Here is a 15,745-nt window from a genome sequence, read left to right on the forward strand (position 1 = left end):
ATTTCAGTCCTGAGCCCCAATGCCTCGCTAACATGTCTGTTCGTGGCCTCATGCGCTGTCCAACCGAGGCCACCCGTGACGACATTAATGTCGACTTCTCCGGTTTCTGCCGGCCCACTCACCATTCCCCCTCCCTTCCCCATCTCCTTCCCTCCAGCTCTCCACCCCCTTCCCTCACGTTCACAGAGCCGACCCCATCCTCCTGTTTGCTGCTGTGGGCCCTCCCTCCCTTACCCACCTATTGCCCGCTCCCTGTGGGACCGTGCTCCTCCCCTACCCCTCTCCCCCACCATTATGTTTGGATGCCTGCCGACATTTTGCTCATCCCTTGATGAAGGGCTTAAGCCCGAAACGTCGATTCTGTGTCTTTGCTATATAAAGTTCGCCGTTTGATCTGCTGAGTTTCTCCAGCGACGTGTTTTTACATGACCTAGACCCAATTGCAACGTGTTCCGTCATGCATGAAACTTTCTGTAATAAATAGAGCAATGGCAATCCATGTCAGGAAGGAACCTTACATTATCAACATCTCACCTAGTTTAGCTTAAACTGCTGAGACCGTTTACAGCAACTTGGAGCCACTGGTGAGGGTGAGCTTCAGGTGGGGACCAAAGGTATCCGAAAAAGGCGCGGCAGGTTCCCCCCTCACATCCCCCCCCCCATCCCCACCAGAGGAGCCTACCCTACCCTAGACACTCCATACACCCTCTTGCATGTAACTGGTTCTTGAAAGTACAGTATCACAGTTTGAATTTATCACCGTGTTGACTGTTGCTGGGAATACACGTTACTAAACAATAGCGTGAACGTGAAGTCTGTACCGATAATACTCACATTAAACTGACCTTCACACAAATTTTTGTCTCCTTTCCTACAATGTGTTTACGGTAGACTGAGGAATCCTGGCTTCCTGCTTCTATCTGCAGATGTACTTCAGCGAAGTGTTCAGAACACAACACGCAGTTACTTGTCATATTCCTGTTTGAAGCCATATGGTTTGATTCAGATGAAAACAATTGACAACATTTTATCCCAAAATTGGGAATTCTGATAGACCACATTAAGCTGAACGCAATTTCAGATTTTCTGAATCACGTGGGAAGTTGGAGAAACATCAAATTAACTTTTATTGAATTTAGCGTGCTTAATCGCATAACGATGCTAACACATTGCATCAGTTCAACGGCCTAAAAATGTTTTGCCGCTGATTTTCACTGGTGCTCAGCATCTGATGCCTCTCTTGTCAGAATAAGAATTTATTGTCATGAACAAGTCATGGAATTTATTGTTTTGTGGCAGTGTCACAGAGCAAACGTTCATATTATAACCATCTTAAAACATTACTATAAAAAAATAACAATAATAATGTATGAAAAGTGAGGCCATATCTGTGGTTCACTGATCATTCAGGAATCTGATGGCGGTGGTGGGGGGGGGGCGGTTAGAAGCCATCCTTGTGCTGCTGGGTGCTCGTCTTCAGACACCTATATCTCTTTCTCGATGGTAGCAGAGTGAAGGGGGCCTGGCCTAGGTGGTGGGGGTCTTTGAGCCAACAATAGTCGACCGGTATTGATGGATTCCAGTTGTCCTGATCCCGCTTTCCCAGGGTCGCCATGTCCTGGTGAGACCTTTCACCGTGTCCGTCACTGACGGCGCCGTGATCAGCGGGGAAGGCGTCCAAATGTGAATGCAAATTTTCACTTCAGAGTTTGTAGGCTAGAAATAGACTTTAAAATATGACAGGGAACCACAAGAATATGTTAGATCTAAAGAACGGTGCATGATGGGTAATTTGTAAAGTGGTTTACACGATCAGCAGTCCTAAATCCATAAAATACGCCCAAAAGATTTCAGGAAGCAAAACCTTTGTGGTGCAGTCTCTGTGACAAGAGGTCTTAAGAGAAAGAAGGTCCCTTGCACTGTCAACAACAACAACCCAAATAACTCACGCTCACCTCCAAAGGCGTTCAAAAATAACACAGAACAGTTTCAACAGCCGAGAATAAACCAAGACTCAAGGTTCAATTTATTGTCATTGGAATAAAAAGTGTCATTTTACGTGAAATTTCCTTAAGGGCAGATCCAGCATTAGGAGAAATTTCTTGGCGCCCCTTAGAGTCAGAGAAAGAGAAGCAAAAGAGAGTCCCCCCCCCGCCCCGACCCCTCCCCTGCGACATGGAGTGTCCATAGATTCGTCCCTAGCGCTGCAGCAGCCACCCCCCCCCCCCCACAGACATACAGAGTCCAATACAAACCACCGGCCGCCCGAACTCTCGATCCAAACCTCCGATACGGTCAGGAAGCCCTCAGTGCCAGTCGCCCAAAACAAAACAAACAAGGTGTACTGCGACAGTTTATGTTATATTTTATATTGTATATAGAAATGTTTTATAGGAGATAAATTGTGGAAGGTATTTTTAGTGTAGGTCACATACAAACACCAACGCAGATCTCGTTTAAAATGCCTGAGCTCTGCTCTGCTCTGAGAGCCTTTGCAAAAACTTTGGGGAGTCCCTATAGAGACTTCACAAGTAGTGATTAATTGGACCTGTTGTGGAGTGATGGATTATTGTTTTGGAAAGCAGCAGATGAACGGACTTAGAAGATCGGGTCCGGAGCCGCAGTCTGTCTAAGTGCAGTTGGCTGTTCTAAGAGGGTCGTATGGTTTTCTCTGAGAGAGAGAGAGAGAGAGAGAGAGAGAGAGAGAGAATTCAGATCTACAGTTCAGCAGCAGCAGCTGGGACTGGAACAGGACAAACTGGCAGGCTTGTGGAAAACCCCATTTGGAAGACAGGTTGTGAGTGCTTAGTTCAGCCTGGTCAAACCCCTTATGGTCCATCGAGGAGAGGACTGGCTGCTTAATGTTTCATTTGAAATAAAATGAACTCTGTGGTGACCTGAAAGAAAGGGGTTATCCTCTGGAAAACCCTGATGGGGCAAGTTTCTTTGGCAAGACACTGATCAGAAGGAATCATTTTGTGTCCAACGAGCAACAAATCTCTCTCTGAAAACCGACGAGAACTTTCCTGAGCGGTAACCATTTACTTTTCAAGCACCAAAGCCTGGTGAACTTCATTAATGTTAAATTCTGAGCACAGTAGAAGAATTGCCTGCAACCAGTGAACTTGAAGGAGTGAGAAGTGAGATTGGTCTGTGAATCAAAGACCTTTTCTGAATTTACACGCACATTACATACACGTGCACTTATAATTAGAAGGGGGTTAAGTTAAATTAATAGTGATAAGTTAAAGTTTGATTTCGTTTTCATGTTTAAAGATAATTAAAAGCAGCGTTTGTTAAAGTAACCATTTGTCTTAGTGAATTTCTGTTGCTGCTGGGTTTTGGGTTCCTCTGGGCCCGTAACGGTATAATTAACGGGGCAGGTAAAGGGGCATTATGTACTACAAAGAAACAAACAATGCAGAGAGGAAAATCAATAAAGTGCACGTCCGACTCCTTAAATGGGTCCCTGATTGCGTTTGTCGTTGAGGAGTCTGACGGTGAAGGGGGAGCAGCTGTTCCTGAACCTGGTGGTGTGAGTCTTGTGGCACCAATACCTCTTTCTTGATGGCAGCAGCGAGAACAGACCGCGTGCCGGGTGGTGCATATCTGTGATGGTCATTGCTGCTCTCCAGTAGCGTTCCCCATCGATGTTCTCGTTGGTAGGGAGGGTTTTTCCTGTGACGTCCTGGGCAGTGGCCACTAACCATTGCAGAGCTTCATGCTCGGGGGTATTGGTGTCCCCATACCAGACCATGATGCAGCCGGTCATCGCACTTCCTACCTGTAGAAATTTGCCAGGGTTTCCGACATAATACCAAACCTCCTCAAACTCCTGAGGAAGTCGAGGCGCTGAAGTGCTTTCTTCACGATGCCATTGGTGTGTTGGGTCCAGGAACGATTCTCCGAGAGAGGGACTCCCAACAACTTAAAAGTGCTCCCCCTCTCCACAATGATTCACCGCTAGTCTGAGGGCCCCTCCAACAATCCCCAAGGAGCTTCATGCCATTCAGATCAAATACCCCAGATTCTCAGTGTACCATCGTGAACAGTTTCAATTCATCCTTTGGTGGCCGTAGGTATCAGCGGATGAATGAGTGAAGATACTTGGTGACAGTATCAACAAAATCTGCAACCTCTTCTCCCCAGAAATATTTCAGCAATAACTCATTCAGGGAACCACCGTCACAAGATCCCCTCTAAGTATTATATGGCTCCGTCTAAATCCCGGAACATCACCCAATCATCGTCAATGGTCCAAAGTGCCATCTCACAGCCGTCGTTTCAAATGAAAAAGTTGAGTTGACAATTAATGAGACACATGACAGGCCACAGATGGTGTGATTGTACTAAACACATCGAAAAGCTGGAGGAACTCGGCCGGTCTTTTCACCATCTATTGATAAAGTTATATCCCCGACGTTTCGGGCCTGAGCCCTTCCTCAAGGATAGATCAGAACGTCTCCGAATTCAAGCAATGGGGGAGGAATCCAGAACAATTAAATGTGCTGATTGGATGTGATCAGGGATGAGGGAGAATTTACCACGTCTGTGTGAAAGGAGACAAGGAAAGGAGAGATGACAGTGGAAAAATTGGGTATGGGGGTTTAACGAAAGCTGGAGAAGTTGATATTAATGCCGTCCAGTTGGAGGGGGCCCAGACGGAAGATGAGATGTTGTTCCTCCAATTTGAGGGTGGTCTCACTCTGACCGTGCACGAGATCATGTATTGACATGTAAGTGAGGAAATTGGATGGAGAATTGAAATGTGAGGCCACTGGGAGATCCACGCTGTTGCGGCGGGCAGAGCGGAGGTGATCAACGAGGCGGTCGCCCAGTCTGTGCCCAGTCTCTCCAATGTAGAGGACACCACAACGGGAGAACACGATGCAGTAGACGACCCCTGCAGATTCACGCGAAATGCTTCTTCACTTGGTAGGACTGAATGGTGGTGAGGGAGGAGGTGTGGGCAGTAGTCACAGGGATTGGTGGGGAGGAAGGAGTGGACATGGGAGTCACGGAGGGAGTGGCTCCTGGGGAAGTTGGAGAGGGGACTATGCGACTACTGAGGGATCATGTGCTAGGTGGTGGAAATGGCAGAGGGGAATGTGTTGGACGCGGAGGTTGGTGGGGTGATGGGTGAGGACAGAGAAATCCTGTTCTTGTGGTGTGTGGGGACGGAGGGGGTCAGGGCAGATGTGCGGGTAATGGAAGATGTGCAGGTGAGCATCTAGTTGATGGTGGTAGAGGAAAAGCCACGTTGTTTGAAGGAGGAGGACATTTCGGATGATCTGGGATGGAAGTCCTCATTCTGGGTACGGATGGGACAGAGGAATCGAGAGATTGGAGTGGAATCCTTCCAGGGGATCGGGCTGGAAGACGCGGAGTCGGGGTAGCTGGGGGAGTGGGTGGGTTAGTAGAGGATGTGTGTCGGGAGAGATCGAGGAAAGGGAGAATGTTGTTCGAGATGGACCGAGTGAATTTGAGGTCGGGGTGGAAGTTGAATATTGATAAATAAGGAACAGGGAAACGGCGGGTACACAGGGAAATAGACAAGAAGTAAATCTTTATGCTTCATTCCACAATTCAGAAAAGCTTTCAAAACGAATCAGGCAGAGTTTCGCCAAGTAGAAACTCCAACGAAATTAAGCGGTTGAAGAATTACCATTAATACAAAGATAAAATAGAAACTCCCCGAGAATATATAATTTCTTAATCGTCTTAAACTACAAAATACATATAAGTACTCAGAACAGGAAAACCACGAAGTGGGAGATGATTTATTCCATTTAAAAGATAGATGATTCAGTGACACGGTTAGCGTGACGTTGTTACAGCGCCAGCGATTGGGACCCGGGTTCGAATCCCAATTTGTCTGTGAGGAGTTTGTACGTTCTTCCCAGATCTGCGTGGGGTTTTCCCCGGACGCTCCGGATTCCTCCCACTGTTCGAATCGTACTGGGGGTTGTAGGTCAATGGGGTTTAATTGGGCGGCCCAGGCCCGTGGGCCAGAAGGGCCTGTTACTGTGCTGTATGTCTAAAAATACAAATGGCTGGACTCTTCCCCACCCTTAATTGTACCATCACATCAAAGTGGACTTTCAAAACCCCCGAATCCCCCAGCCAATGCATTGATGGAGAGGTTGATCAGACTATGGCGGAAAATAAACGGGAGGAGGAACTCAGCGGGTCGAGTGGAGGGGAAGTAGCCATAGAATATTGCAGCACAGAAAACAGGCCCTTCGGCCCAGAACTATTATTCTGCTCAGTCCCACTGAGAAGTATGTAACGTCGTGAGAGGAAAAAACTCACTGAGAACATTCTTTTCTGGCGCTGTCTGTGAGGAGTTTGCATGTTCTCCCCGTGCCTGCGTGGGTTTCCTCTAGTTTCCTCCCAACCTTCAGGGGTGTAGGTTAATTGGGGTGTTTGGGCTTGCAGGCCGAAGGGGCCTGTTATGTCTAAATTAAGTAGATTTAACAGCTGCGTGATTATCGTGGAACAACTGAAAAAGGGGCAAATAACGTGGATTCGGTTTGAATTTCGGCACCGCGTCTGTGAGCGGAGAATCAGTGGAGGAAATGCGTCAGCATTCCTTGTTAATCTCCGCTTGCAACATTGCTGCAGTGTCCTTGGATGTTATTGTTCCGAACCTGATACATTTAATGTCTTTCCCCCCGGCTCCGTCCAATCGCCACGGACCAAACGTGCTGCTTCGCGCATTCCTCGCCCGATGAATCATTCTGGTGACTGCACATATATGTAAATGCATATCTCCTCCCTGAGCAGAATCTCTGTTTTGCAGACTGTTGACGATTTGTCAGGAAGAGCACGGTGATGCCTTTATATCCTTGGTTGAAGCGGGTGGATGATGTGCACTCTGGGGTGGATAATCAAACGGACTGCCCTTTGTGTTGATTTCTGGAAGACCCAGAGCCTCCTGCTGCTTTCTTTGATTATCTCTGAATTGTCTTTCTACTTTAAGAGACGTTTGGAAAAATCTGTCACCTCGACGTTCTTTTGCTGTGGAGATGCTGGTGGATTAGGAAACGCTGAGTGCATCGCCTATTCATCCGAATTTGTTCGAAAAACCTCGCGTCCCCCCCACCCGAATTTCCGCTGCGCAGCCGAAGCAGTGGCCCCTAGTCATTTTTTTTCTAATTTCGCCTGAGTTTTATTTTCCTCTGTCGACACGAAACCTCCAAATCATGTACCAGTAGCCCGAATGCGCCTGGCCTCGGGAGTGAAGCCGGCTCGAACCTGCTCTGTACTGGGGGGGGGGGGGGGGGGGGGGGGGGGAGAGACCGCCTCGGGCACCGGGAATGGGGGGGGGGGGCGCTGGGCAAAGTCTGCCTTCAGGTGGGTAAAAGTGAAGAAATTTCGTGCATTTTTTTATATTTCTGAGAGTTTTTATGGATATCTTTGCTTTGATGTATTTCATGTAAAATTTTAATATTTCTGCGCAGAAATGGCTGCAGTGCCCGATCAAAATATTCCCCCCTCCGAGGACGCTGATGAGGGGAAACCAGAGCTACCGCCAAACCCTGGCATAGGTGGAGCCCAGTGCAGATCCTTCGGTGCAAAAGGTACATCTTCGTTCACCTGCACTTGCCGCGCGGTCTTCTCAGCGTACAGCACGTGAAGTAATCACCGTCCGGCCACGATAAAGCTGAGTTCCTCCAGCCATCGTTTGTCTGCTCTACAATAACCTTATCAAACCCGTAGTTTGATGCCTTGGTTTGGGGAGGGGTGGGGGAAGGCTGCCTGACGTGCTTTTACTTTGAAATTGTTTAAATGTTATTTACAGCCAATTTCGGCCATTCAAACCCGAGCCGCCCAATTACACCCAATTAACTTACGTTTCGAAGGGTGGGAGGAAACAAAATGAGGGGGGGGGAGAAACTCACTCATACACGAGGAGAGCGTGCAAAACTCCTCGCTGAGTTCCCAGTTCATTGGGTTTTTAAAGCCTGGTCGGGTCAGATTGGAATGTTCATACTGAACCAGGGAAAGCAGTTCAGCGCGACATTTACACTGGAGCCGATGTGAATCACATCGGGTCTGATATTACGTCCCTCGGTAGGTAAGTGCTGGGGTGATAATGGCCGCCCCCCCCCCCCCAACCTCACCACACCGTGTTGGTATGGGAAGTGAAACTGTAAAAGGTGGCTTCAGGGGCACCAGCACGAATACAAACACGGGGCATTGGCACTGTAACAATCCCGTGCTGATGGCCAACTGCACGGCCCACATGCTAACCCGTACCTAAATAAAATGAATCGGCTTCAATGCCAAATCTCTATGCTCTGAATAATTAAGGAGGTATAAAGCTTCCAAAGGCCAATTTCCCCCAGATAACCTCGAGATTGCTGGGTCTTCAGGAGTTTAGTTACCGGGAAAGATTAAACAGGTTAGGTCTACATTCCTAGGAACGGAGGTTTATAAGATTATGAGGGGTATCGACGGAGTAGACGTGAGTATGATGTTTCCAATTAGATTGGGGAAGATAAATACGCGAGGTCACACCTTAGGCTGAACGGAGGGAGGGAGAAGGGGGATGTTAGGGGAGGGGGGGAGTTCTTCACTAAGAGAGGGGTAGGAGTGTTGAATGAGTTTTAAGATCAATTGGATCAATACGCGGTCTGGAGGGTTACAGAGTGATAGCAGGTCAGTGGGACTAGCTGGTTTTATTGGTCAGCACAGGCCGGAAGGGCCGAGTGGCTGTTTTCTGTGCTGTGTTCTTTATCATGAGAAATTTTCAGTTGATTAACTCAATGATGAGATCTCAAATATATCATGTACAATAGTGATGAGGTCGTTATCTGTTGGGTTCCAATGTACATTCAATTCAACGAGTAAAAAAGCAAAATTCAATGTTCCCTCTACGTTGGCCGGAAAATTCATGAAATTTACGATATCCATTTTGCAAGTTTTACCGTTACATTTTAACAGTGAATTTAATTTTTTTGATAAAAGCTGGATTGGGCTGAGAGAGATCTGATCGTTGCCTGACACGGGGGAATGCCATAATTGTGAACGCACGTCCATTTTACATTTCTAATCATGATTTCTGTTTATATGATAATACACAGAACGGGAAGAGAAGCTCATGACGAACTGGGCTTCATTAGTCGGGGGGATTGAGTTCAGGGGTCGAGAGGTCATGTTGCAACTCTACAAATCTCTGGTGAGACCACACTCGGAGGATTGTGTTCAGTTCTGATCACCTCATTACAGGAAGGATGAGGAAGCTGTGGAGAGAGGGCAAAGGAGATTCACCAGTATGCTGTCTGGATTGGAAAACAAGTTGTGAGAGGTGGGAAAATTGACCTAAAATTATGAACATGGAAGAAACTAAAGTTCATCAGTAAAATGGCTGAAACCAGTTCAAACAGGATAAGTTTGGGGCTTAGGATGCAGGAAAGCAGAGTCAGCACGATTAACATAAGAATCTTCTATCCTTTGTGACAAGACCATAGGACTAAGATAAGGAATGGTAAGGTACAATAGAATGTAGGAAGTTGAGGTAGTCTAGATCAGATAAGGGTCTCCTAGCCCTGGACAGAAGTACCAAGTCATACATTTCTAATTAGCTAACCATACACAGATTTATACATATGAAATTAGCCAACCCTAGATAGAATGAGTCAACTCTGCATATCAAGAGACTGTAGCCCAGAGAATCAGGAAGGTGTGAATAAGGACAATGACATGATGGGACACCCACAGGATACCCCCTGGTCCTCCAAGTGTACTGAAACTGCACGTAGGCAGGAAGAATTACCTATGCCAAACCCATCCAGGGGGCAGAAGAATGTAAGGGGGAGGGCATTCTGATACTGAAATTGACTGTATAAAAGTTGGGTGAGCCCCAGTATGTGTGTGTATTCCCAGGGTAAGGGGAAGCACCCAACTTTGCATTGTTGTAGTAATAAATGTTCTTTGTTCTCAATTTTTGTCTCGAGCAATTTCTTTAAAGGTACTTTAATTCCTAACAAATGGGGGCTCGTCCGGGATCACACTCCCTCCACTGACAGAGTGCCCCGACGACGAGAGTAGGTGCACCCCAGCTGATTCAGCTGGACTCACGGGCGACGGGTGGCTGGTCAGTGGAAGAAGCGAGTGATATCCGAGAAGAGGCATTGAGAACAAACGGCGGAAGGACGCGCGCTAGAGCAGTACTGCCAGAACTCGGTAAGAGTATTTTACTTGTTCCTAAGTATGGGAATAGCGGGCAGTAGAGATGAGAGTCCTGACACAGGACGTGACCACCAGATAGCTACGTACAGCCCGCTTGGGATGATGTTATCTGAGTGGGGCACAGGAAAGACCCGCGGTAAAGACAAACTGACGATGGTCAGGTATTGTTGTAATGAATGGGTGGGATACCCGGTTAAAGGGAGCTCCGTGTACTGGCCAAAATTCGGATCCGAGGATGAATGGATGTGTGAAGCTTTGAACTTATGGCTCTATCAAAACCAGCCAGACAATGTTGAGAGCAGGGAATATGCAGCCTGCTGGCTCAAGGGATCCATTGAACAGCTGGTTTTGAATGAGAAAGAATCCAGGGATAAGAGAGAGGAGGAACCTCTTGTCCCTGAATCACAGGGTTGGGATGTGTTACATTCCCTCCCTACACCCTATGTTCCTCCTATGCCGGCTCCTATCTTTCCTTCCCCTCCTATGACCTACCCTTCTGCACCTTCCCCACCTCCCCCACCACTAGAGAAGAGAGAAGAGAGCAGGAGTGGTATGATAACTTGCTCACAAAGCACTCGATTACCACCTCTGTTGGCAGGAGAGAGAGGTAACTTTAATTCAGAACAGCGTGAGACTCTTCAGGAAGAAAGGGCAGAACCCTTTGATTCATTTCCCAGGGAGCAGGAACCCAGACCTAATAAGCTAGAAACCAATTGGATGAGACCACTGTGGGAAGTTCCCATGGGAGAGGGTCTCGGTTTCGTAAATGTGCCCCTGACCAGTACTGAAGTGTGTAACTTTAAGAAAGAACTGACCTCCCTGATAGAAGATCCCCAGGGATGTGCTGAACAGTTAGACCAATTTTTTGGACCAAATATATATACAATATGGGGGTCTCGACATAGAATCCCCAGCAGGGGAACAATTGGTACTAACAGGTTTTGTTACCAACTCAGCCCCAGACATTAAGAGAAAATTACAAAAGACAGAAAATTGGCATGAGCAGGGAATAACCCAGCTTCTACAGATCACACAAAAAGCATTTGTCCAGACATCTGAGGATAAGCAGAAAGCAAAGGCTAACATTTTGATGCAAGCAGTTAAAGTAATAGTAGATGAGTAACATGGAAAAGGCAGGGACTGTGTGCCAGCTCCTGAATGTTGGGAGAAGTGCAGGGAGTGGGAGAGTAGAGACCAGAGATAATTTCATAAATCACGACTTCCCACTTCAGTCACTGACCAATATTGATTAAAATTCATGCTAAAATTTAAATGTCATAAAGGATCATTTTTCAATACTGAAGAATTAGCGAATTTAACTACCAGTTAATTCCAATTTATGAAATAAATTGTATTCAAATGTGATTTTGCACAGGGACTACCTGAGAATAGTGATGTTATAACATTTGCAGGGAGAAATGTTTGCGCAAATAGGGTGAGTTCTATACATCTTAACTTTAAGTGTATGTGAGATAAAGAAAGGATCTGATGTGTAAAGTGGCTGGATCAGCCAGTTGAAGGGGGAGTGTGCATGTCCCTTTAAGTGCACTGTGGCACTTGAAATTGAGGCTTCAGGCTTGTCTTGCAGTTAGAGGTATGGAGCCCTATCAACACATTTAATACATTTCTTCTACACATTCAGCAGTCAAGGTCCGTGAGTTTAAAGATCACCCACCTCTGGAGAATAAAGATACCTCTGGGGATTCCTATAAGTTTAATCATTCATTTCTCTGGTGCATTTTCCTCCGGAGTGAAATTAATGCCTCAGCACAATTTCTCTGTATTGCCGCTGTTATTTAATTCATGATAACTTTCCCCCATTCATCAGGTTTATATTTAAATCCGGTAGTGCGGAAGTTACATTGTAAATAATCACGGAGGTAAATCCTGCGCAACTGGATTCAGCTTAATGGAGAAATAAACCTGCGAACTGGTCTATGGTGGTGTGTGAGTACTGCAATAGGTGGAATATGATTTAAATTGGTGGCATAGTTCAGAACAATTGGGTGCATAAGAATAATAATATCATTAAGAACTCACAGATCTTGTACCAGATGCTATTCAGTACATCTTGACTTAAGGACTGGAGAAATTGGCATGTTAGAATGAGATTGGCATGGTACCAATATTTCTTGATTCAATAATGACTCCACAAGCTCCAGGATTCATGCAGCAGAACTTTTAAGTGGAATATAATAGAAACTAGCCTGTACTTAAATTATTGTGTGTGCAATCTTCATAAGAACATCTTTTAACTTTTTTTTGGTATAAGGCCAGCTCCTGTGAGCTGTGGCACAAGGCATTTTACTTAAGGCAGAACTAAAGGTTGAATATGTTTCAAGTTCTCTTGCAGGGGCTCTTGTGCTGCAATGTCTGTTATGTACTCACTCTAACAAATTGGAGGGTTGTGCCCCATACAGACAAGCAGCTCCAACTGCATTTTAATAAGGTCTAACATATTCAAAACCCATGCAAATATGGTTTGTGTTTCATTTTACAATTTTTACACTAACACAAGGGAAAGTCAGATTGTTACAAAGTGCCGTAATTTAACATTTTTTTTTGTTTCTTTAATGGTTTATTCAGTTATTGTTGTATTTTACTTGTCTTTTGATTATTCAGTTATTGTTGTATTTTATTGCAGTTTTCAATGAGCTTTACATTTATTGTGTTTTATTCAGTTCTTATTGTATTTTATTGCAGTTTTCAATGAGCTTTACATTTATTGTGTTTTATTCAGTTCTTATTGTATTTTATTGCAGTTTTCAATGAGCTTTACATTTATTGTGCTTTATTCAGTTCTTATTGTATTTTAATGCTGTTTTTAATGAGCTTTACATGTATTGTTCATTGTTGTTTACTAATTTCTTTGGAATATTGTTCGTTAATGTTTTAAGCCCCCCTGGAATAGGGGCAGCAGAGGTTACAATTCAGCTCCTTTAGAATGTAGACAGGGCATAGATTTAATGTATAATCATAATGGGATATAAGGGATCCCAATACGGACCAGGGGAATTAAACAGCTTTAGTGGAGTACATCTAATTTGTATCATAGCCTACACAGGTATTAAAGACAGGAGTTTTGAAGCGATAGCACAAAGGACATGGTGGGACAAAGACAGACAGAATGGTAGTCAGCATTGTACATGTAACAGAGAGAGAGAGAGTTAATACATATACTAATGTACACAGACAGGCTGCAACTCACAAGTTCAATGATATATATGCTAATGTTAGCAGACAAGCTGCAACACACAGTTAAATCACAAGAAACAATCCCCCCCCTGCTTGGTCACTTTTCATCACCCCATGAAAGGGAGCACCAGTTTCCAACAACGTGAGCTGCTTGACACTTTAATATCAGGCTCCAAACAGCCTTCGGAGATCGGTGGCCCTAGGGTTCGGGGCTGAAGAGGACATCAGATACGAGCCACAATCAAATGGAACCGCCTGACTACTGCTACTCGTTCGCTGCTGAAGGCAGCGCTTCTCATAGACTGCTACTCGTTCGCTGCTGAAGGCAGCGCCTCTCACAGACTTCGTCGGGACAACACTTACAAAGGTCGTGTGCTTCAAAGACACTGCTTCAATATTTCAACGTATGGGATGGACTAGACTCTTTACTGAGAACTGGAGCCTGATACTCCAAACCCTAATAAGCAGCTGGACTCACTCCCCTGACCTTCATGGTGCTCCCCTACCTAAAGACTTTACACAGACATTACAATTCGGTTATTGACCAGCTGGGTAAAACTACACCTTACACTTGAAAGATCAGTGTTACTGATCTAAAAGAAAAGTGAGGAGAGGGGGGGGGGGATCAGTCACACTGACACTAGTAACCAAAGATCAGTAACACTGATCATGGTGAAAGATCAGTATTACTGATCTAAAAGAAAAGTGAGGATTGTGAGAGATGGGAAAATTGACCTAAAATTATGAACATGGAAGAAACTAAAGTTCATCAGTAAAATGGCTGAAACCAGTTCAAACAGGATAAATTTGGGGCTTAGGATGCAGGAAAGCAGAGTCAGCACGATTAACATAAGAATCTTCTATCCTTTGTGACAAGACCATAGGACTAAGATAAGGAATGGTAAGGTACAATAGAATGTAGGAAGTTGAGGTAGTCTAGATCAGATAAGGGTCTCCTAGCCCTGGACAGAAGTACCAAGTCATACATTTCTAATTAGCCAACCCTAGATAGAATGAGTCAACTCTGCATATCAAGAGACTGTAGCCCAGAGAATCAGGAAGGTGTGAATAAGGACAATGACATGATGGGACACCCACAGGATACCCCCTGGTCCTCCAAGTGTACTGAAACTGCACGTAGGCAGGAAGAATTACCTATGCCAAACCCATCCAGGGGGCAGAAGAATGTAAGGGGGAGGGCATTCTGATACTGAAATTGACTGTATAAAAGTTGGGTGAGCCCCAGTATGTGTGTGTATTCCCAGGGTAAGGGGAAGCACCCAACTTTGCATTGTTGTAGTAATAAATGTTCTTTGTTCTCAATTTTTGTCTCGAGCAATTTCTTTAAAGGTACTTTAATTCCTAACAAAGTCTTATGGAGCAGGATTAGCAGAGCTGGGACTTTTCTCTCTGGAGCGTTGAAAAATGAGAGTTAATAGAGATCTATAAGATTCTGAGAGTCATAAATAGGGTGGATTGACAGCACCTGTTTCCCCGGAAAGGAATAGCAAACACCAGAGAGCGTGTGTACAAAGTGAAGGGAGGGGAGTTTAGGGGAGACATCAGGGGTAGGTTTTTACACAGAGAGTTGTGGGGACATGGAATCCCTTGCCAGGGGTAATGGTGGAGGCTGGAACATTAGGGGTATTTAAGACATGCACATGGATGAAAGAAAAATAGAGGGTTACGGGGTAGGGAGGGGTTAGTATATTTTTTAAGGAATATATAGGTCGGCAGCACATCGAGGGCCGAAGGGTCTGTTCTGTGCTGCAGTGTTCAATGTTCTATGAACAACATTGACAAAGCTGTCAGACGTTTGTTGTAGATACAGTGTATTCCCTTTATCTCCCTTTTAGAAGACGCCCATAGTGAGAAGGGGGAAGGTAAGTTATTCTTTGAATTTAAAGCATAGCAATGTGTAGCGATTGCCTCCAAATGTAACACCCCTTCATGAATTAAAGTCAATTTACATGCTTTGCAAATCAAAGGCTATTCATCATCCCCAAAGATCTACAGCAAGTCACTGCACCCAAGCTCTCACCGCTTCCTTTAACAGAGTAATTCACCACTCCCCCCCCCCCCCCCACTCCTGTGCAAATTACCCAAATCATCACCTTGTGTGAGTAGAACTGCATCTTGTCCAATTCACCATTGGATCCATCGGTTAACCCAGGCGACCTTCTTCACTCATCCCCGCAGCTCATACGTGCATGCATTCAACAATCATTGCAACGATTGGTCTAGTAGTTGTTCCAAATGGCAGTGACATCTAGTGTTAGACCTTAGAAGTACAATGTATTGTTGGAGACAATGTTCTAATGGGCCACCTAAAAATGGGGAATGGGCCGGCCCA

The 15,745-nt window shown here is 45.3% G+C and overlaps 1 protein-coding gene across 23 annotated transcripts in view; it reads left to right on the forward strand.

The window, feature by feature from the left end:
- The first annotated feature begins 4,624 nt into the window (after positions 1–4,624).
- The window catches only part of LOC138754670 (myosin heavy chain, clone 203-like), a 132,387-nt gene continuing 121,266 nt past the window's right edge, over positions 4,625–15,745 (forward strand). For 20 of the 23 annotated variants that reach the window (XM_069919315.1, XM_069919292.1, XM_069919296.1 and 17 more), the window contains exons 1-3: positions 6,748–6,831; positions 7,464–7,583; positions 15,249–15,275. In XM_069919315.1, the coding sequence (XP_069775416.1) occupies positions 7,466–7,583; positions 15,249–15,275 (145 nt within the window). In that variant the 5' untranslated portion in view covers positions 6,748–6,831; positions 7,464–7,465. Of the gene's footprint in view, positions 4,936–6,634; positions 6,832–7,463; positions 7,584–15,248; positions 15,276–15,745 lie in introns of those variants that run through there. The other 3 variants (XM_069919295.1, XM_069919294.1, XM_069919305.1) reach the window with 3 other exon arrangements.

The sequence above is a fragment of the Narcine bancroftii genome, chromosome 2, assembly GCF_036971445.1.
Source record: "Narcine bancroftii isolate sNarBan1 chromosome 2, sNarBan1.hap1, whole genome shotgun sequence".
In the NCBI taxonomy this organism is placed as follows: Eukaryota; Metazoa; Chordata; class Chondrichthyes; order Torpediniformes; family Narcinidae; genus Narcine; species Narcine bancroftii.